Genomic DNA, 23,421 nt, shown 5'->3' on the forward strand with positions numbered 1-23,421 from the left:
TTTCGGAATTATGCCGTTTGGACAGTATGATCGATTTTCACCAAACCCCCACCAAACCGAATTTCTGGCTACGCCGCTGACTTCAAGTAAGTAGAAACAAAGTCGTTCTACACTCGTTCACAAGAAACTTCTTCGAATGCTGAATATCTATTATAATACATTGAAACCCCGATTTTATCAGCCAAATATGAACATATGTTTGATGGGCTCTAGCAGACGAACAAGACTGAATTCGAGTAAATCATTTCTTGAGCATGTTTTCCTTATCATGAAGATGGAAATATGCAAAAATAAAAAGTTCATCATGAACAGAAATAGTTATCTGACTACATCAAGGGACGGGAAGAATATTTTAACAGCTTCAGTTAATTATAAAGAAAAAAATGCCCGATTTAGTCAATGTCCCCATTTTGTCAGCCTAAAATACACCATGAGATTGATAAAAATGGGTCTTTAGTGTATGTATTATTCACTGTGTTTCAAATTAATAGGTACATTTCATTTTTGGGGATTTTTTTATTGCATCGAACTACAACAATTTTTAGATAGCTTTCAAGGGGTTATTTTATAGACTACTTCCAAAATTTGGCGAACCTATTCCAATTCGTATACCAATTAATTGGTATACTTAAGGGTTTATATGTTGCAGATAGAGAAAATACTGAAATTTTCAGCTTTTTTCCAACACAACATTACGAAAGCTTATTAAACAATTTTTCCTAATAAGTTTGTGAAAATTATAAATTATTTGAAATTTTTTAATAGTTTAATTTTTTATTTAACCGTGATTTTTTAATAAATAGTGACCATCGCTTCACAACGTAGTCTATTTTTCATGGCTTGCGGTGAGCACGATCTCTCGAATTGCTGAACAGAAAATTATGGAATAGAAATTAATTTTTAGTATTCTTTACAGATTTAACTCGCCGCGCAGATGGCTCTGAATTAGACCCGCTGGTGCCCTAAGACGATTTCGCTAGATTTTCAGAGCACTGTGCACGCAGTTCATTAACGCAAGTGACGGAAGGTTATCGAAAAGTTTCGTGAAAATGAAAATTCCAGTAATGATGATGATTTTCCCAAACGGTTCGTTTTCGTGAGGTTTTTATTGGTTCTTTGGCATTAGGATTAGCGATAATAATTCAAATCAAGGATACTACTATGGGAAGTCGCCTTTAGAAAAAGTCGATGTCGAAGTAAAATTTGGAACTATGCATGCATGCACTTCAGAGATAGCGTGATATCAGGAGCTGCGATTTCATTTCAACGCTTTTTTGTGAAAAGGGCGATACTTACAAATGTAAACATAAGGCTTTTTTCATACATGCGAATGAGGGCTTTGAAACGCAATAAATTAACCTAAAAATTTGGATTCTACGATATTGCTTTCTTAAACTACAGCAAAAAATACAACGGGCGAAACTGTATTTTTGTTTGTTTATTTAAAGTTTCGCCCTCCCTCTCCGTGCGAACAAACATGGCGGTACTAGCAGTTTAGAGGCGAAACTGTTATTTTCGTATTTTTTTTAGGATTATCTAGCTGATACCAGCTGTAAATAGTAACAATGATCGCTATTGAAAAAACACGGACGAAATCGGTGGTGTAGAACGGTAGTTATTGTAAAAAAAACGCTTTTAATCCACCTAACAGTGTGATGAGACATTTCTTATAACTCTCTATCACTCTCTTCGAATATTACATCGTTTGAGAACATATAGAACTTGATGCTTCGCGATGTTTTTGATAACACATACTACATGGGATAGATCTCAAACCAAATCAATGGGAAAGCGAAAAAATGACCCATAAACTAGACATACAAACGAATTATTGCTAATGCTCTGTTAATAAAATATCTAAATTCTTCAATCAATGCATTGTAGTGGGAAAACTGAATTTTCCTGAAGGGGTTATATATTGTACTGAGCCAAAAAAATCGATTTTTTTTAATCGACTTGAAGTTTATACTTTACTCAAATTTCCAACGTGACTGAGAACTAAGAAATCAACACTTTTTCTTGAGAAAAGCGATACTAGCATTGACACCATTCAAAGAAAATCAACAGTGAATATTTCCAGACTTGGTTTTATTTCCTTTTTAAGAACTATTGTGTTTTTTACATCCTAGATTGCATGATTCAGTGATCGAAATCCAAAACTTCATGAAGTATTTAAAATTATTAAATTAAAATTTGTGTTTGCTATTGAAATTGACAAAATGATAGTATCGCCCCTTTGACGATTGTTTACTTTTTCGGTCCCACTTATCAACATTGAAGTATCGCCCTTACGTTTTTTTACAATACCAATTTTACAATTGGTGGGGGTTTGGTGAAAATCGATCTTACTGTCCAAACGGCATAATTCCGAAACCGTAATATTTGAAGTTTTAAAATTATGCAGAATTAATTTTTCAGACAATAATAACAGAGTTCGTGTCTTTAGCGAATTTTTTGAGACTTTATTGTAGTCGTGAATATTAACCTGAGAAAATTCACCATAAATACTTCTTGGACGATATACCGTCAAAATTATTTTATCAAATGATGCGCTGTTTAACGTTTGTAAAACTCATCGAAGATACTAAACCTCCGAAATTGGCGGTTTCAAAATGATGCTATCTTGACCTTAAATTACTGTTTTTGAATATTTTACCTATACATATAATTGGTCATACAACAAAAATCAAATGCTCATCAAAATCGATCAGAACCTGCTAGAGTCGAATGGAAAGCGTCATTTTTCATAAATTTCTCTCTACATTCGGAAATTGTTATCCTCGTTATTAATCATATTACGTTTTCGTCTCAACTCGACGCATTCCCAAAATAAAAACCTGTTTTAATCCACCTAATGGTGCAATTGTGCTTGTCTCATTTGTCCAGACTACGATTCCATGGCTGGTTATGTTCAATACAATGGTGGAAATGAATATTACATGTTCAGTACGATTTGCACATACATACAACGGATCGACAGCCACGATCTTGAGATACTATGTGATACTGAAACATCGCTTGAAACCAGCGGCGGATCAAGGAGAAAGATCCGGGAGATCCAGGTCCTGCCGAAAATTTTCAACTTGTTAAGAAATTTTAAACTAGTTTTAATTTTAAAGTAGCAACCCCTCACTGCATACTCCCTCCGGGCCGGTATGATTGACGATTTTTAGAGTGATTGCATAACCTTTCTATATGAGAAAGGCAAAAATGTACCAAAGTCCAAAAAATCAATTTTTGTCAAACAGCTCAATGTTTCATGCATTTTAAAGTCATTTGGCATCAAAAATACAAATTTGATTTTGAAAATTTTTCATTTCAGTTTATATGGGAATTTGCTGTGTGATTGCACTCTTCAACTCGTAACTCCGGAACCGGAAGTCCCATCAATTAAAAAATCAATAGCTGCCGATGGGAAGGTTGTAGCTTTCATTTGAGACTAACTTTGTGCAAATCGGTCCAGCCATCTCTGAGAAACAGAGGTCACATTTTTTCCACATACACACACAGACATTTTCCGATCTCGACGAACTCAGTCGATTGGCATATGACACTCGGCTCTCCGGGTTGGGATTAGATTGACGAATTTTAGAGTGAATGAGAAAGGCAAAAACATTTTTAGCAAATGTTGAAAGTTATGCATCTTTTTGGTGAGCTGTTCTATGTTTCATAGACGTTAAATCAATTTTAACTTCGCTTCCTATTAAATAAAGACCTTTATTACAGTACATCTCTACAAAAACGAGCTCAATTTGAAAATAAATCTGAGGATTATGATTGATTACAGAACTCTGGAATTTTCTATTGGAATGTTTTCAGGCAGGAATTTGATATTGATGCAATTAGACAACTGTGAAATCAAGACCAATAGATCAGTTACATATCAGGATCACATTCCGACAATTTATCAAAAGTCCTCATGATGTTTACAACAACAGGTTATCAATCCACGGATCAGATAATTGTTATTGTAAAATTGAATTAAATCAGTCTGCATCAATAAATTTTCAACTTCAATCCAATATTTTTTTTGGGTGTGGTGGAGGGGGGGGGGGGGGGGGGTTGTATGGTGTTAAACCCCAAAAGCTTCTCTTGGCTACGCCGTTGCTTGTAGTTATTTATTTCGCTTTTCATTTTCCGATATGTTTCAGCTCGATCCGATGGTCATAAGTTAGAAAAATTGCAGTCAGAAGGTTCGCACAAATGAACATTTTTGCACTGATAAGTTATCAAGTTCCTTCCAGACAACTTGGAAGTGTTCGGTGATTATTTCTAGCGGTTGTAGATAGAAAAATGAAATACAAAATTCGTTTTATCGTAATAATGTTTGGCTTATTTCAACGGATTATTACTATATTGAACAATAAATAGGCGACAAAGAGTAATCCACAAACAACATTCCATAACTTTTAAAGTATTCAAAATAGATATTTAAAGTCTTCAGCAAAGTTATTCGCAAAAGTAAGAGCTACAAATTTGCTGAAGACGTCATTTCGATATAATCACTTCCAAGAAAATTTGTGAAAATATCTCACTCATAGGGGGATTAATCAGCAAAAGTACAATACCAAAAGAAAGGGCATATTACCTCCATTAAATTCTCCGAAGATACTATTTACCTAAAATAAGCCGTTTTGGCGTTAATAATAGATTACATGTTTTTGGTCATATTTCTGGCAATGGGAAATGATAAAAATCTTTCGTCCGCATTTAATTATAAATATCTCTTTTGATAATAGTCCGATTTCAACAATCTATAGCTTGTTCGAAAGGTATTCGTTAAAGCTGTCTAAAAACATATAAATTGTTAATCTATATTGTCAATTTCGGCAGATAATTCAAAAAAACTGCAAAAAACGCCATTTTTACGCATTCAAACATTCATATCTTGGAAACTAAACATCAGAATCAAAAACAAATTAATAGCGTTCATACTGTTTTTTAGTTCTTTCATTTAAAATTGGTTTGGATAAGATCGGTTCAGCCATTGCTGAGAAACACGAATGAGAATTTGTCCGTTACATACACACACACACACACACAGACACACACACACACACACAGACATTGTCCCAAATCGTCGAGCTGAGTCGATTGGTATATAAGACTCGGCCCTCCGGGCCTCGGAAAAAATCTTGAAAGTTTGAGCGAATTCTATACATTTCTTTTATAAGAAATGTAAAACGTAAGGGCGATACTTCAATGCTGATAGGTGGGACCGAAAAAGCAAACAATCGCCAAAGGGGCGATACTATCATTTTGTCAATTTCAATAGCAAAAACAAATTTTAATTTAATAATTTCAAATACTTTATGAATTTTTTGGGTTTCGATCACTGAATCATGCAATCTAGGATGTAAAAAACACAATAGTTCTTAAATAGGAAATAAAACCAAGTCTGGAAATATTGAGAGTTGATTTTCTTCGAATGGTATCACTGCTAATATCGCCCTTTTCAAGAAAAAGCGTTGATTTCTTAGTTCTCAGTCGCGTTGGAAATTTGAGTAAAATATTAACTTCAAATCGATTCAAAAAAAAAATTTCGATTTTTTTTGGCTCAGTGCAATATATAACCCCTTTAGGAAAATTCAGCTTTCCCATCACAATTTAGATATTTTATTAACACAGCATTAACAATAATTCGTTGGTATGTCTATTTTATGGGCCATTTTTTCGCCTTCTCATTGATTTGGTTTGAGATTTCTAGCACTGATGTTGTCCTATGCTGATTTGAGCGATTCTCTGAGTCCTGCCACTATCCCATGTAGTATGTGTTATCAAAAACATCGCGAAGCATCAAGTTCTAAATGTTCTCAAACGATATAATATCTGAAGAGAGTGATAAGAGTTATAAGAAATGTTTCATCACACTGTTAGGTGGATTAAAAGCGTTTTTGAAATACTTTTATGTGTAACGCTGGAGAACCATTACAAACCCGATTCGCATGGCGTTCTTATTTTGGTCGCTGCACGTGTAATAGCAATGTAAAAACAAAAACGCTTCACTATTTCCTATATGTAGCTGTCTCATAACACCGATAGTAAGGACTTTCTCAACTTTGTTCCAAGAACCAAGCCATGCCTCGTGCTAAACTGTTCAGTACCATCAATCGTAGAACTTTACCAACGATGCACTCTGTTTTTCTGGGAAAACATTTCCGTCTTTCGAAACGGTTGTGGATCGCCAACAGCGCTGTGCATCTTCCCGGAATGCATAAATGCAACTTTTCATGAATTGTACCCTCCCCGATGCGATGGGTTTAGCACCAGAAGAAACAGTTTCCAACGAGAGAGAGTGAGCGAGAGAGTGTGAGGGCAGGAAAGTAAGTATCGATTTTTCCTGAAACTCGTTTGGCATTGAACTTGACCGCTTGATGGGGAAATTTGTTCGCTTCCTTTGCTGCCACACTCGCGCCTTTCGCGTTCTCTTTGCTTCCGGTTCGCTCTGAAGCATCGGATATGCATGTTGTGGAACGAGTTGGATAAATTATTCGTACCACTCACTTGCAGGAGATAATTGTGCTTGTCTGATTGTATCGAGCAAAGACCGGTACGCCTACACTCGAAGCAGGATTTCGACAGTGAGAAAATGTGACTTGATGAGTCATTTATGTTTGCCAAATTTCGGCATCCATGTGTGTTGCGATTTTTCCTTCGGGAGCAATATTTGATTCGAATAATGAAGCGTTGGGTTTTCTGTAGCTTCCGTGTAGATTTTTTTAATACATAATTGAATATCTTTAGTCATCATATTTCTTTCACATTTTTCGAATTCATCGTTGTAGATTGATCATCTTGAAGAGAACTTCAAAAACTTTGAACGGGACTACGAGAGGTCACTGGCCGAGCAAGCAACCAGCAACAAGATTTACGAAGCGCGACTGGGAGGCTATCAACAAAAGGTGGATGAACTTAATAGGTTTGTTGCTTCCTTATTCAAGATGAATTATTTTTAATTTCTGTTTTCCATAAAAAAAACAGTCAACTGAATGTGTACGAAGCGGACTGTCAACTGCTGAAGGATTGGAATGTGCGACTGGCCAGTGAGCTTGCCCAGATAAAGGGAAGTTATCATTCGACCTACGCTTTTCGAATGCGGCGCTTTTTCACCAATTTACCAAGGAAACCCGGATTCTACGTGCAGTATTTGCTTTATCTGTTGGTGCAGGGAACACCTCTGCCTAAAATATCGTCGCCATCGTCACGAAGAATGGTGTCCTACGCGAATGCTGTTCGTTATTGAACTGTTCGATTTTGTTATGTTATTATTCTTTTTATTTTGTATTTCTGGTCATTATGTAATAGATCAAGCAAGGAAACAAAACTTTCTTTTTTCCACGAGTATGGACTTTTGACTTAAACGGGTGCTAAAATTTATATTAGTGGACAGGGCCGGCGGAACACCTTTTTCCCGAGTGGGTAGTAAGATTCGAATTGATTTCTCCTCGTACCAGGCTTCATTGTACTCAGCTTTGCAACGAAGAGATAGAGAAATATTTTACCCCCATATAACATGAGTTTTATTTTGGTGCGCATTTTTTGCCCAGTGACTAGGAGAGCAGAGAGAAACCACATCCTCTCATTGCTGAATCCTCTTGCTTATGACAGAGCAAACCTTTATTAGATGCTCTGCTTTTAGCTCATCATAGTCTGGTGGAGCAACGGAGATAAATTGCTCAGTTGTCAGATGAGAATAAAATAGTTTCCTCTTTACCCTCAGCGGAATCAAATTTAGTTCTCTTCACATCAGTGTTCGAATATTTCACTCGGCTTTCATGATAAGTATCCATGTTTTACCTTCTGGGAATAGTAAAGATGATTGAATTGGCAGCTCCCAGTTCAGCATATTTCGGATTTTTTCTTGGCACAATAAAGGGATGAGTTGAAATATTGTTAAAAGGGATTTATAACATATGCATTGGATCAGAAAAATATTTTTTTCTAGTAATTTTATCACAAGATGGCATCTGTGCAGCATTTCCCCCCTATGCGAGTTTTTTAGGTAGAGGTGCACGGCCTGAAAACTATCTTGCGTAATTTTAAACTTAGAGTCAAAAAAATGATTTTTTTTTATTCCTTATGACTTACGTAGGATTTTTTTTTCGATATTTGGCTTTTTTGCGAAATGGCGCACTATTAAGTGAAAAAACGCCGAAAATACCATTAAAATCGAAACAAATTGTTAATTTAACAAAAATTAAGCAATATGAAATTAAAATCCTACGCACGTTGCTGGAGAAATCATTTCGAATATGCTGTGAAAATTTCAAAACGATCAAAAGCCATTTGTTCGAGTTGCATTTCCGGCCAACTCAAAAAAGTGGGTATGAGGTTAACACAAGAGGCGTTGCGGAAGAACTGATAATTTCAGCATTTATATATCGTATTCGTCTTTCATTTTTTGGGATATAATTTTTAACATCCTAAAACGCATTTTAGACTAATAAATAAAAATTCGACGTTTTAAAAATTCTAAGATTAGACCGATTTAAGGGGTTACATATAAGTGGCGAAAAAGTGAGCTAAGTTCGTGATTTTTTTAAAAAAATTTATGCAAATTTTATTTGAATAGGCGAAAGAAAGTTCGTTGGTAGCACTACCGAAGATAGAAAACACAAGTTGAATTAAAAAAATATATTGAAGGTTGTCGGAGTTATGGTGCATCCCCCAAAGCATGTTTTTTGGCAAAGGTTTGTGGTGAATGCTCTCCAAGCCGAACCGCTCAACGGAAAATCAAAAACTAAAGATTATTGAAGAGAAATGTATTGTGGTGTACTTAATTGGATCGGTTTCCTATAAGAAATTTATTATCTTACAAAAAAAAAACATATTGACCAAAAAATTGAGTTCTTCCGTGTTAAAAATTTTAAACAAAAATTTTAGCAAAAATTTTTAGATGAAAAAGCAACCGTTCAAGTACACGAGAATGTAAGTACAAACAATTCAAAACAAAGTTTATGTAAATCGGATCTTGTTTGGAAGCTTTTGAGACATCACGTTCACCGCAACGGTACTTTTCAAAAAACTTCATTCCGAGATGATTGCGTTTAAAGTTTTGTGCTTACTTCATTTGTGGAAGAACCAGCGCGCTGCAAACGGCTGTGATTAAAACTTTAATGGTTCGATCTGGATGAAATTTTGCACAGATATTTTCAAAAGCATGTACTTTAAGAATATCTAATAATTTTTTTCCGATTTTCTGAGTTCCAACCAGTTTTTTAACCCCTTAAAGGATATTGAGACTACTTTCATCGTAATTATATTATAACCCTACTCATTTGAAACCTTTAGTTAATCGGCGTCTGCCATCTTTCTTCATCACATTGTCGCAAATGGCAGGATGAAAATTAGAGCACTCGAATTAAATTTTCGTTGCGTTTAAACACCAATATTCTACCTTAATCCAATCATTGCAAAAATAAAACCAACGTTGTCTTCAAATCATTCTCAAATACATGTTAAAAGGGTCCTAACGTTAGTGTAATGCTCAAATGTCTATTAATTTGCTCTACGCATAGATTACACTCTTAGTTTGAATTATTGAGTAATGGAAAATTTTACTTGGGTTTTGATAGTCAATTTAGTAAACCAATTCTGTTACCAACTCTCCGCAATATTCTCTTTTTACTCAATTGTGAAAAATACTCAACAAATTTTTTTTTTTTTTTTCATACGTTTATTTGACACGGCATTTGCAATAGCTTTTTACGCCAGTTTCTTTTTTTACATAGCACGTTACAAAAATCCTTAAGACTAATTTTAACTATACTAGTACTTTGTCTAAAACTAACACTGAAATCACTTTATTGTTTGCTTTTTTCCTTACATTGTTGTATTTCATACTGATCTAGTATTTTCGGGTGTATTTATTTACTTTTTTTCTGTTATTGTCTAAATTTAAAAACTAAATATTCTAGGACCCTTTAATTGGTGAATGATTAGCCTTGGATGAGAGTATGAGGAGATGAATTTAATTAAATTTTGACAGACGCTGTTTTTAGAAAATGATAGATAAGTTCCATGTATAGAAGATCGCGATACGCCAGGATGTCTCTAACAGGAACATGGATTGGTCTTCCTCGGACTTGTAAAGAATCTACTAATTGTGATCTGGCTTCACGATATTCAGTGCAGGACCAAACAACATGCTCAATGTCATGGTAACCTTCTCCACAAGCACAATGATTACCCTCAGCGAGCCCAATACGACGGAGATGCGCATCTAAAGTATAATGATTGGACATGAGCCTAGACATCACACGGATGAAGTCCCGACTTACATCCAATCCTTTGAACCATGCCTTCGTTGATACTTTAGGGGTAATTGAGTGTAGCCATCGTCCCATATCTCCATTGTCCCAAGATGTTTGCCAACTAGCAAGTGTCCTCTGTCGAGAAGCGCTATAAAATTCATTGTAAGCGATGGGTCTTTCATATATTTCACCATCTAGTGCACCAATCTTGGCTAAATTATCAGCTTTCTCATTGCCCGCAATAGAGCAATGGGCGGGGAGCCACACTAGGGTAAATTTATAACATTTTCTTGTTAGGTTACTCAGAGATTCTCGTATCTTCCCCAAAAAGAATGGATCGTGATTATCAATCCTCTTTGAGCGTAGAGCTGCAATTGTGCTGAGACTATCAGTGAGGATAAAGTAATGGTTCGGGGGTAAAGTATTAATTATTTGCAAACTATAGTGAACTGCTGCTAGTTCCGCTATATAAACAGAGGCGGGTTCTGCAAGTTTGAGAGAAATTGAAAAATTATTGTTGAAAATACCGAAACCAGTGGCCTCACTGATTCGTGACCCATCAGTGTAAAACATTTTAAGGCAGTCTATGTGTTGATATTTACTTGTGAATATTTTAGGGATCTCCCGCAAGCGTAGATGACCCGGAATTCCACGAATCTCTGCTTGCATGGACGTGTCGAAGAATAAAGTGGATTCAGGAATATCTAGTATATTGACGTATGTGGGAACATACCTAGCAGGCGTTATTTCTTGTGACATGTGATTGAAATACACTGTCATGAATCTGGTTTGGGGTTGAAGCTCGACAAGTCTTTCAAAATTTTCAATTACCAGTGGGTTCATAACCTCACATCGAATAAGTAAACGAGAAGAGAGATCCCAGAATCGGTCTTTTAAAGGAAGAACTCCCGCTAGTACTTCAAGACTCATCGTATGGGTCGATTGCATGCAACCTAAGGCAATTCGTAAACAGCGATACTGTATCCTTTCCAGTTTAATAATGTGAGTGTTCGCAGCTGAACGGAAACAGATGCACCCATATTCCATTACTGAAAGTATTGTTGTTTGATACAATCTTATCATGTCACTTGGATGAGAACCCCACCATGATCCAGTTATTGTTCGCAGAAAATTTATCCTTTGTTGGCATTTCGTTATTAGATACCTAATGTTGCCTCCCCATGTGCCTTTAGAATCGAACCAAATTCCAAGGTATTTAAAAGTCAGGACTTGGGCTATCGTTCTACCAACCAACTGAAGCTGAAGCTGAGCTGGATCACGCTTCCTTGAAAAAACAACCAACTCTGTTTTCTCCGTAGAGAAATCGATGCCTAACTTCAAAGCCCAACTTGATAAATTATCCAAACTATCTTGCAGTGGTTGTTGTAAATTTAAGGCTTTTGGTCCTGTAACAGAAACCACGCCATCATCTGCAAGTTGCCTTAAAGTGCATGGGCTGACAATACAATTATCAATATCATTCACGTAAAAATTGTAGAGAAGGGGGCTTAAACAAGAACCTTGTGGGAGGCCCATGTAACTTATTCTGAATGTTGCCAAATCGCCATATGAAAAATGCATGTGCTTTTCTGACAATAAGTTGTATAAATAATTATTTAATATTGGTGAAAGACCACATTGATGTAGTTTCTCTGAGAGAACATCAATGGAAACAGAGTCGAATGCTCCTTTTATGTCTAAGAACACAGACGCCATTTGTTCTTTTTTTGCGTAAGCTAGTTGGATTTCTGACGAAAGTAGCGCCAGACAATCATTCGTTCCCTTTCCCCTCCGAAAACCAAACTGGGTATCTGATAGCAAGCCGTTCGCCTCAACCCAATTGTCGAGACGTCGTAGGATAATTTTTTCCAACAATTTCCTGATGCAGGATAGCATTGCAATCGGTCGATACGAGTTATGATCGGAGGCTGGTTTTCCCGGTTTTGGAATAGCGATAACTCTCACTTGTCTCCAGTCGTGCGGGACAATGTTCTGCTCAAGAAGCTTATTGAATAAATTCAACAAGCGTCTTTTTGCTAGGTCAGGCAGATTCTTCACCAAGTTGAATTTAATTCTGTCTAGTCCCGGAGCATTATTGTTGCATGAGAGGAGTGCAATTGAGAATTCCATCATTGTCAAAGGCGAATCTATGAAATCGTTACTTGTGGGAGCATCGCGAGTGATTTTCTGCGCAGGAGCAGAATCGGGACAAATTTTCTTGGCAAAATTAAATATCCAACGATTCGAAAAATCTTCGCTTTCATTAGTCACGTTTCGATTCCTCATTCTTCTGGCTGTGTTCCAAAGAGTACTCATTGATGTTTCTCTTGACAAGCCATTAACGAAGTGTCTCCAATAACTAGATTTTTTGGCACGACGTATACTGTCAAATTTGTTTTGCAAAATGAAATAATTTTCAAAGTTCTCACGTATACCCCCTTTCTGTTTCATAATTTCTTTGTAGGCAACTTGTTTAGCTTCATATGCATCAGAGCACTCTTTGTCCCACCAAGGATTAGGGGGCCGTCTATTTATTGTCATTCCAGGATTGCATTTCGTTTGGGCTTGTTCTGCTGCTTCAATAATTAAACCCGCCAGGAATTCATATTCTTCGGTAGGGGGTAGCTCTTCTGTCGAAGCAAGAGAAGTGGAAATTAATGTTTCGTATGTTTTCCAATCAATATTTCGTGTTAAGTCATAAGGAACATTGATTGAATTCGTAAGGCCTAATTCACTGTTAATTGAAACAACGATTGGCAAATGATCGCTACCGTGAGGATCAGGTACAACCTTCCACGTGCAATCTAACCGAAGTGATGTCGAGCACAGAGATAGATCTAATGCACTTGGACGTGCAGGAGGTCTGGGGCTGCGTGTTGTTTCGCCAGTATTTAAAACTGTCATATTAAATTCGTCACAAACATTGTAAATCAAAGAGGATCGATTATCATTGTAGAGGGAACCCCACAATACTCCGTGCGAGTTGAAGTCTCCCAGTATCAGACGCGGAGCAGCCATGGATTCCACTACCTCAAAAATTTGACGTTGTCCAATTTGAACTTTGGGAGGTATATATATAGAAGCGATAGACATGTCTTTGCCTTTAATGTTCGTTTGGACAGCAACAGCCTCAATGCCCGCAAACAAGGGGATGTTAATTCTATAGAAAGAATAGCACTTTTTAATTCCTAGAAGCACTCCTCCATACGGGGTGTCTCGGTCTAGGCGAATAATGTTGAAATCATTTAAGTTGAAATTAATGTTTGAGGTAAGCCTTGTTTCACATAGAGCAAAAGCATCGCATTTTAAATTATGCAGTAAAATTTTTAAGGAATCAATTTTAGGTATGATACTTCTGCAATTCCACTGTAAAACAGTGATGGAATCTTTCATTGGAGGAGGTGAATCACCCATTGAAAGATACAATCGCTGCAAGGATGGGCCATTGAGCAATCAGCTGCTCTAAAAATGTTCTAATTGTTGGGAGGAAAGCTGAAAGTATACTCTTTAGTGGTTCAGAAATATTGAATGCTTTAAAAATCCAATCAACAATTTCAGAAAATTTCAATAATCCTACCCCCGGCTGAGGCTCAGAGGTAGTCGAAATTTTATTATTTCCAGTAATGGTGTTATGTTTGGATTGTACGTTCCCAAAACCGGGCGGAATTGATTTCGGTTTTGAATCGGAATTTTTCGGTTTTGGGCGCAGTTTATCTATTGGTGGAGAAATTTTAAGGCCCTTTCTTGGCAGCTTGGGAAAAGAAGACTGTTTTCTTTTTCTGGAATTTCCGGGTAAAACAAATGATGTAGCTTCGCACGCTCCGTCAGAGTCAGACTGTTCCGAAAATAGAGATGCGTAAGTGTTTTCTAAGAAGATGGGTTTAGGGGTAGCATTTTTCAACATTTCTGCATAGGAGCGCTTAGACCTCTCCTTCAAGGATCGTTTAATTTTATCCTCACGCAATTTATAAATGGGACATGCAGAGAGCTCATGTGAGTTTTCTCCGCACATTAAACATTTTTCTGAATTTTCATTGCATGTATCCTCTTGATGAGAACCCCCACATTTGCCACACCGTGCCTTATTGGAACAGTAAGTGGCTGTGTGGCCAAGCTGTTTGCAATTAAGGCAATTCATTACACGAGGGATAAAAAGGCGAACAGGGAGACGAATCTTATCGATAATGACATAGTTGGGCAGCGCAGACCCAGCGAAAGTCACTCGAAATGAGTCAGACAGTCGATAAACTTTTTTATCTCCTTCGTGTGATACTGAATGCAATTGCTTGCATTCAAGTATTTTTACGTCTTTAAGTATGGTGTCTTTGAAACGACCAACCCCATGCTTAACTAAGTCATCAACAGTCAAACTCGATTCTGTGATGACCCCATCAATTTCAATTTCCTTTGAAGGAATATACGCTCTATACTCACGCGTAAAAAGCTCGCAAGAAGCAATTGCATTGGCTTGTTTGAGACTACCGACGACAATGCGTATTTTATCTTTATTGACTTTGACGATCTCTTTTACATCCGAGAATCGCGAAGTCAAATCTTTAGAAATTTGAATAATATTTAGCGCCTTTACTTTACGCCTAATAAATACAATCCATGGTCCCGTTGACGACTCTGGGTAAATTTTAATTCTAGTCGGATTTACATTTTCAGCATAAGGCTTAGGGGGAGGGTCTGTTACTCGTTCTCCCATCTCTTCATCCATTTTACCTAGCAAGAAAAACTATCACAAAAAGGAATGAAAAATATACCTGTTATACCTGTAGAACACACCTCATGTGTTACGTTGTAAACTCGGTGCCCGTTGTTTGACAATGTGACACTTGCTGTCCTTCTTCGTCGCGTTGCTTCTTCAGTAGAGAAATAGTCCTACCTGCAACACTTCAAAACTCTCTCCGATTAAGCTGCTCGTCGGTATCACCACCACAAGCGCGCTCTCTCCGTTTCCACCACCTCGGTAGACAAATGTGGCTACCTGTGGCTTGCTGCGAAAATCCCACTGTCGATGCGGCACTTTTCGGTGCCACTTGTTTTCCTTATTCGTCGTACCACTTCTGCGGTAGACAAATAGAGCAAATGGGTCTACCTGTGACGCTTCCCTCTCGTCGATTAGAATTGTCCGACGACACCAATACACTATATTTTTTTCTGTGTGTACAGGCACGATCACTGTCGATTTCTGCCACCGCGGTAGGCAAATTCGTCTACCCGCGGTTTGCTGTCAAAACACCACTTGTCGAGGATGCCGTTGACCACGCCTCCGACGTATCAACTGTCGACTCACACTTAACAAACTGGTCTCTCTCTCTCTCCCACAATAACGCATACAGCGTCTCGCACTCCGTCACTCTCTCGAGAACAAAACCTTCCACCTGGAGGCACAACCGTCTCGGTCGGTTGCAAAAACTGTTATGACTCAACAAATTTTCAGATGGGGATTGCTGACTTGTTTGATCATTAAATTTGACGAATTGGTAGTGGAAATTAATTTAGCAGCTTTTTAATGGTTGCACAGAAAATTAAAAGACGATCGAAAGAAATCTTACATTTCTTGAACTTGATTACGAATTTTAGCCCGGGATTTCTTAACACAAAACATTCTCATTATCAAAAAAATCGCTTGTTCGCAAAAATTATCAATAATTATCAATAAAGCCGAATTATTTCCACATTTTCGCGATTGAAGCTACACTTCCTTGCACTATCAGGCTTCTAATTATCACACTTGCGAGTCAAATCCTTTATACAAAATCGTCATGTGTAAAATTGCCCAAGTCAACACCTCAAACATAATGACGTCCAGAAAAATTTCACTATAACTGATTTTTTCCTGGTTTTTGTTAAAAAATTCATTGTTTTAAGAAAGACTAAGAAGTATTCGCAATGTTCAAACACGTCGTGTTAATGTTTTTCTCCGAAAATGGCAGATGGTTTGTTGTACATGATTTGTAAGTTTTTGACGAGATTCTATGATGTTTAACTTTTTGCCGAACAAGTCAGTTTTTTACTGCATAGTGGCTAATTTACCGAAAAAAGCAAAAGTAATAATAAATTCAATTGAAAATATTCCAGGTTTTAGCAGCAAATTATTCGTTATTTAATTAATTAACTACCAAAGTCGCTGAAAAATGAACACTTTCGCAATTTTTTAAATCAATTGCTGATCTCCGTTAAATATTACTGTGCAAATCGTCAAATGAAATTACCGAACAAGTTTGGGTTTGCTTAGTGTGTACATACAAATGGCTGGTTTGAATATGCAAAGCCTAAATAAAGCACTCATTTGATATAAAATATCGCCATTCTGTTGTTCTTGAAACCATCTTATTTTATTGGCATTTTTTTCAAACATGCTCTTTCTGTAACTGAGCATCTGATGATGAACACTCCCTCTTGAATTGGGCGAGAATTAATACTTTACCATCCCCCCTGCGTGGTAGAGCGATATGTGTGAACACAAAAAAATCTCTTAATTCTCGAGAGCGTGTTCTCTCGCTTTCGGTGGGAGCTAATAAACAGCCCTACTGCGTTTAACTGCTTGCAAGAGAGGAAATGAGCTAAAATCGAGAGCATTAGGGAAGTCTGCCTCGTACTGACGAAAGTTCAGATATGGCGTGTGTAAGTGAAAATGAAAATTCCTTGATAATATCTGGTGGCTATTTGGAAACACTCTTTGTTAACATGACTGTTTGTCCGACGGCTCAGCGAAAATGTGTTTGTTGTATACTACACCCAAAATCCAACGGGCATGTTTCTATTACTTTTGGGTAAGATTCTATTGCCTTTTTGGTAACAGACCACGCAATTGCGCATTCCGGTATTAAACTCATATTACCGCTAAGGTAGTAAACGTTGGAATGATGATGTAGGATAATTCAGTCGATTTCTATAATAGTATTAGTATCGAGTCAAACCAGCCGGAGCTCTGGCGAATTTCTAACCAAATTCAGTCCAGAATCTGCACCACCTGGATAGTGAAAGATAAATTTTATGCAGTTGTCGGATCCGGCCTAGTTTCTGGATCCGACACAGCTCCCGATCTGGACCAGTTCCCAAAATTGGATCTCTTGGATTTGGATCAGTTCCCGAATCTGGACCAATACCCGGTAATGGACCAGTCCGTGGATCTAGCCCTCCCCTTTTCCCCTTACCAGGTCAGGACTTGAACCAGGCCCAGATTTGGTACTCTCGGATCGAATACGTGGATCCAAACTATATGTCTTGCTTTCCGTACATGACGGGAAGGACTATTAATGTTTTGTGCAGTCGCTATTTGCTGTTGACGTTCGTGAGAGAAAAAAAAAATCAATTTTACTACGACCGAAATACCCCACCACTATTCCGAGGCGGCTTTTTTTCTGACTGTGCTTTGAAGCTAGCTGAGTGTGAGCCGATGGGTATCTCCGGCGACCGACATCCTTTCAGGCTTAGTGGAGGTCGATTTGAATATTTCTTCGATGGCAAAAATAATACCAATAAATCTCATTTTCGATACAAATTATATCTAATACAACCGGCCCCCGGATGGTCTACTTCCGGACCAAAGACGTGTACGAAAAAGTATTTTATCTGCATACCCGCCCGGGAAGTAGAGATTGATGTTGTAGTCTCCGAGAAGGACCTTGATTGCGAAATAGGCGTGGCTTTTTCCAGATCCCTGTGCTTCAGTCAGTGTAAATTCTGGTATGCAAGCATTGTGTTCAGTAAAAATCGAGGAGTATTAGAAAACTTATTTTCCATCAGCCTCATTTCGAGCCTTTCGCCTTTGTTCTTCCAAAATATGTTCTTTTGAACGGGGCTCATCAACTTGTTCATCTTTTTGTAACTAGGGACATGAACTGAAGAACCCATTGTAGAAATAAGGCACGGTGCGAAAAATGCGGAGAGGATCAAGACATTGCCTCCTGGTCTCGGAAAGTCTATATGGGACATCCAAAACTTCAAGTGTCTCTATATTTCAGTCATATTATTTTTCTAGGCTTACGAAAACTGTCAAAACTTTACAGATTAGTAGGCGAGGACTCATTCAAGACAGTTCGTTTTTCTCGACAAATTTTTTCGTGATATTTTTTTCATTCGTTTCCTGCATTGTGGGTTCAGATCCCCAGAAACTTTTTGAGGTATTCTCGGTGACCGCAAGCCTGGTGGTGGAACACAGAATCCGATACGAGTGATAGCCGGTGCGAGAAAAAGCTTGGAGGAAAATTATTCGCGAGTGGTGTTATTTGGAAGTTCAAAATTAGGAAGCATTTACAGGAAGCGACCATTCGAAAGGAAGTACAATTTTATTTTATATTATTCATCATACTCTTACCTGGCAGAGACAAGGATGCAAAATTTTGAATGCGACTATGGCAGCATGTTTCCGTTGATTAGAATAATTGGGTTCTTGCGTACCCTTCCACAATGATCTGAATTACATGATAGCGTGATAGAATCTCTTAAATGTAATTTTACAAATAATCTTAAATGTAATTTTACAGGTAATTTTCGTGATAATTATTAAGTGCAGAGTAGAAAATTAGGCGGCATGTAAACGGGATTTTGGAATATATGTTCCCGGTTTATACATAAGGCTTGTGAAATTAAAAAAAACAGATATTAGAGTTAGTGCAACCCTTTTCATGTTCGCAATAACCAAAAATTAAATCCTTTTCTTATGTATTATTTGTAGTGGGTGTATTTAGTAATTGTGTACAGTATAGTACATGGATACTGGACGATATTTTCATTTCCTTTGAAATAAGATGTTTTTATTTTTCCTACTTGCTTTTTGCAAACTGAGATAACAAACGATAAATTCTAAATATTGGCGAACGAGTGTTATAAACGTGTGGATGCGGCTTTTAGTACATTCCGGCGTAAAGAAAATTTTCTTAAATTTTTTTTCACAAAATGTGGAGGAAATGCGTTCCGGATGGTTTCTGTTTTCATGATCATGTACTGCCTATTAGGACATAGAAGTCCTGTATGGATTTTTGTCGAAGGTGAGTTGTCTGTTGGTTTGTATTTTTATGCGTTTTTTGTTTATAGTACTACTAATTAACCGATTTCGCCAATTTTCTCTATTGTTTCAGAGAGCGAGTAAGGGCGCTATAACCCTGGCTCATTAGCCAGGGCAGGGCTAAATACTTCTGTCCCATCCCAGGAACCAAGGACCAAAGGAGTGACATTAACCTTCTTAGCAAAGTCACTCCCAACGATTTATCAAACCCCCATCAAATTGAAACGGTTGTGTACGGTTGTCCACGTTTCTTCCTTATTCAAGGTTCAAAATAATCCGTTGATTAAATTATTCATTGAATGAATAATTTGATTGCCGTATAATTTTGTATCATCTTTATTTTGTACGCTGCACAGTTGGCCTGGCCGCTTTAATGCTTGTGTCATATTCAATATTTGCCACAAACATTAATAATGACAAGAAAAATTGTGGACGAACGTTTGCAATTTTCCAGGATCCCTACATGTATTGGCTGTGTATGTGTAGACTAGACTAGAGACTAGACTAGACTAGACATATTATTTTTCTAGGCTTACTTCCAACGTAGATCTTCCTCAATTTCTGCATTATTCGCAATGGCCGAAAACAATATTGAGGAGCGTTTTGGGGATCAAAACGTGCTATTATTTCAATCGGATTAGTCTTTGCTCGGTACCAGGTATTAAAGTTGTCGCTTGTTAAATTCGAATCATAGGCAGAGATTTATTGATATTCTTTCCATATACATCGAACCTCAACTGGTTCGAGAAGATTTCAACTCCCACGGCATGTCATGAGGTTGTCTTCATGCTGATAACCGATCTATCTTACTACATGATATTCGCGACAATTTCAGTATGACGATCTTGAATACAGTGGAAATGACCAAGTGCGTTAGATTTATCGTTGTACTCTACCTTATTAGTGTGCCCATTGATTGAAAGAGCTACGCGTCCACTATATCCGAAACAATCGAATCAAAATGAGAAATTCCACCGGTGGCAGTGTGCAACGTTTCGACTGGCTTGATTTTCTACTTTGAAATTAAAGGTCAGACAAAACGAATACCTAGCGCGAACAATCGAGGACGGTTTCCCACTCCGTTGTGGGCACAGAGTGCTCAGAATTGTATGCGAAAAGGTCCTATGAGGACTTTTTGAACGTCAGATCGCCCAAATTTTTCCAAATAAACGCGACGTTAGAAACGCAAACAAAAAACTTGATGCAAACTGAAAAACGCGGTTATTGGCACCGGTTCGTCAACGGATTAACGAGAGAAACAATATTTCGTATAGCAGCTGGGCCCTACGTCGTATACTCGATTCGTCCTTTGATCGGAATACACGGAACTAAGAAAATTCTTTATCGGCGACAACAGCATTCTACGTAAATTCACATTCAAATGATAGACGTTTCGCGATGAAATTATAATAATGTATATAAACGTAATAATTGTTCTTCAAACACACAAATTTATCTGACAGAAGATATACTCGCGCAAAGCATTTTCCCCACAAAACTTATGGTTTTATATTTACCTACGACCATGTCTACATCGTTACAGTTCCAAGTAGGCGCTTCGATCGATGGAGCATGGAAAGTACGTCTAATTTTCCCGGAGAGAATATGGGCGATCTTAGATTCTTTATATTGAAATCGTTCCGGATTGCCTGATACAAATTTTAGTTTGAGTTCATTCGCATTGATCTATGCCGAGTAATAAGAAAAGTGACACTTAGATTAGAATGGTAATGAGAAGGCGGACACTTAGTAACATTGCGCAGCTTTAACGAATTTTTCAATTAGATTTAGAGTTAGAGAACGCTCGAAAATTGGCAGATTTGTGGGATCATGGAAGATTAGGAATCTCAAAGGCATCAGCCAACCTTGGTTAAAAAGGATGGACGAACGTCGTGGCTTCCTTCGGGTGGCATCTCGGATCATGTCCAATCATTATACGTTGAATGCACATCTTCAGCGTATTGGGGTCGTAAAGAGCGTTCTCTGCGGTTGCGGTGACGACTATCGCGACATTAAACATGTTGTCTGGTCGTGCTCCTAGTGTTCTATACACCAAAAAAACTAAATTTAACCGTTGAGGTATTTCGAAACTTGCCACAATCTAACAAACCATAATTGACGAAATGACGAAATATAACCGTGTTCTGTTTAATTTTACGTGGAAGATGTACTTTCCAAGCGCAGTGCCATAAAATTACACATTTCAAACAAACGCCATATGTGAAGCAAAATTACATGACTCACAAAGTTCAACTACATGTAAAATTAAAATATAATGTAAAACTATTTCATTTTAGATGCTCGTATAGTCATGGTCAAGAGACGTAAATTTACACAATTTTTTTTCTAGTTGTGTAGTGCCAGATCTGCGTTAAACGAATCCCTTCAGCCTGGTTCTAGTCCGAGATATGCTGGCTATCCTCGAAATATATTTATATCTACTCTTTCGGTTGACTTACTAACAGGTACCTGCAAATGTGATCCCAAGAGTTCCAAGCGGATTCAAGGAAGCCAGTTGGCGATCCGGTTCATGATGTCCTGATAGTGATCTTCCGTTTGCCAGAAAGCTACAAGTTAAATCTCTATTTTTCCTTGTCATTTTTCTCTGATTGTTCTCTGATACGGTCTCTGCTACTGTTGTTGGGATCAACAATCTTTTGCCTTCCTTATTCAAAGTCTACTGATTGTTTAGTGATTGTTTCTCCTTGCTTCAATTTTTAATCAAATGATTATTTATGTTAAAAAATTACAAATTTTTGTATTGTCCTTAAAAATATTTCTAACTGCATCCCATAGTCTGAATAAAATTATATATTAATATTTTTTGTCTATCGATCTGAACTCATTGTTTTAAGATGTAGATGTGTCAAAATGTATTTCCATGAGTATAAATATAATAAATAATTCCAAATTTCAATCAAATCATAATTTTTTTTCAAGAAATTTAAATCGAAAACCAAAGAAATTTGTATCTGAATAAGAATATGCAATTGTTTTACATCGAGGATTTCCAACGCAAGAATTTTGTGCGAAAAAAAAACATACGTGGTTAATCTCAAGTTTTGATTTGTTCCAAACTTTCGAGTGGGTAATTCCCCCCTCGGTTATTTTCGAGTGGGTAGTACTACCCATACTACCCACGCATTCCGCCGGCCCTGTTAGAGGAGTTATGGTAACCAAATCAAAGTTGGCTTCAATCTCGGTGCCATTTGTATTTATCGACTTTGCTATAAATTAGAAGAAGGAAAAGTAAGCCTGAAATTTTATCATTGGTCATTACTACCGCAGCCTTCACGCGCGAAAAAAGTTAGCGACTAGCTTTTCTACTTATCTTCTACAAATCCATTAACTGAAGGATATGACGACGCTTGTCACTAGCAAATCCACACAGCTTTTAATGGAAGTAAAATCTTAATCTTTGAATTTTAAGACAAACAGGTCAACTACAACAAATGTTGATATTTAAACAAATGTGTGGAAAGTTTTTTTTTCACCAAATATATCATCTTTCATTCTCAGGAGACATCCATATACAAAGTGGCCAATTTAGAGGAGGGTTGGGGTTTGAAAAAATGGGATACCGCATTGGCTCTTATAATTTTAATTTAATTTAAGTAAACCAAATGAGCATTTTAATTCACGAAAGTGTTTGATTTTTGACGTAGGACTACGTCTTTGTTTTCGATATGGGGGTGCACTCTTCAAATTCTACAAAAATGGTATGTAACGAAAAGTGGTCCAATTTTAAACGCATATAATTCAACCATCTCACGATAAATTTTCAAATTTTTTGCACAAATCGCCTCGAAATACTTCTAAGAATAGATTCCAATAGATAAACCCAAAGATTTTTGATATCATAGCATTAAAAAATTAAATAATATACAACCTTGTCAAAATATCGCGCATTAACACACAGAAGATAGCGCTTCCCAAGCCCTGTACGACGGATTGGTGTACCTAGCGCGCAACGCTACTATGAATGACGTCATCATCGACTATTTAAAGAACGGACTTGGCCAGACACGCCAGTGTCGTCCAACAGGCGACCGCTCCAACTGCCTTCTAAATGCCGCTATAATGTTGCCAGTAAATTTTTGGTTTAACTAGCACATGTATTTGCTATTTGCGCTTGAAATTAAGTAATGT

General features: G+C 37.3%; 1 protein-coding gene across 1 annotated transcript in view; it reads left to right on the forward strand.

The window, feature by feature from the left end:
* The window catches only part of LOC131678283 (uncharacterized), a 29,698-nt gene extending 22,356 nt beyond the window's left edge, over nt 1-7,342 (forward strand). Inside the window, exons 4-5 of the mRNA XM_058958320.1 lie at nt 6,786-6,919; nt 6,982-7,342. Coding sequence (XP_058814303.1) covers nt 6,786-6,919; nt 6,982-7,243 — 396 coding nt within the window. The 3' untranslated portion in view covers nt 7,244-7,342. The remainder of the gene's footprint in view (nt 1-6,785; nt 6,920-6,981) is intronic.
* The last annotated feature ends 16,079 nt before the right edge of the window (nt 7,343-23,421 follow it).

The sequence above is a fragment of the Topomyia yanbarensis genome, chromosome 2 (genome assembly GCF_030247195.1).
Source record: "Topomyia yanbarensis strain Yona2022 chromosome 2, ASM3024719v1, whole genome shotgun sequence".
Classification (NCBI taxonomy): domain Eukaryota; kingdom Metazoa; phylum Arthropoda; class Insecta; order Diptera; family Culicidae; genus Topomyia; species Topomyia yanbarensis.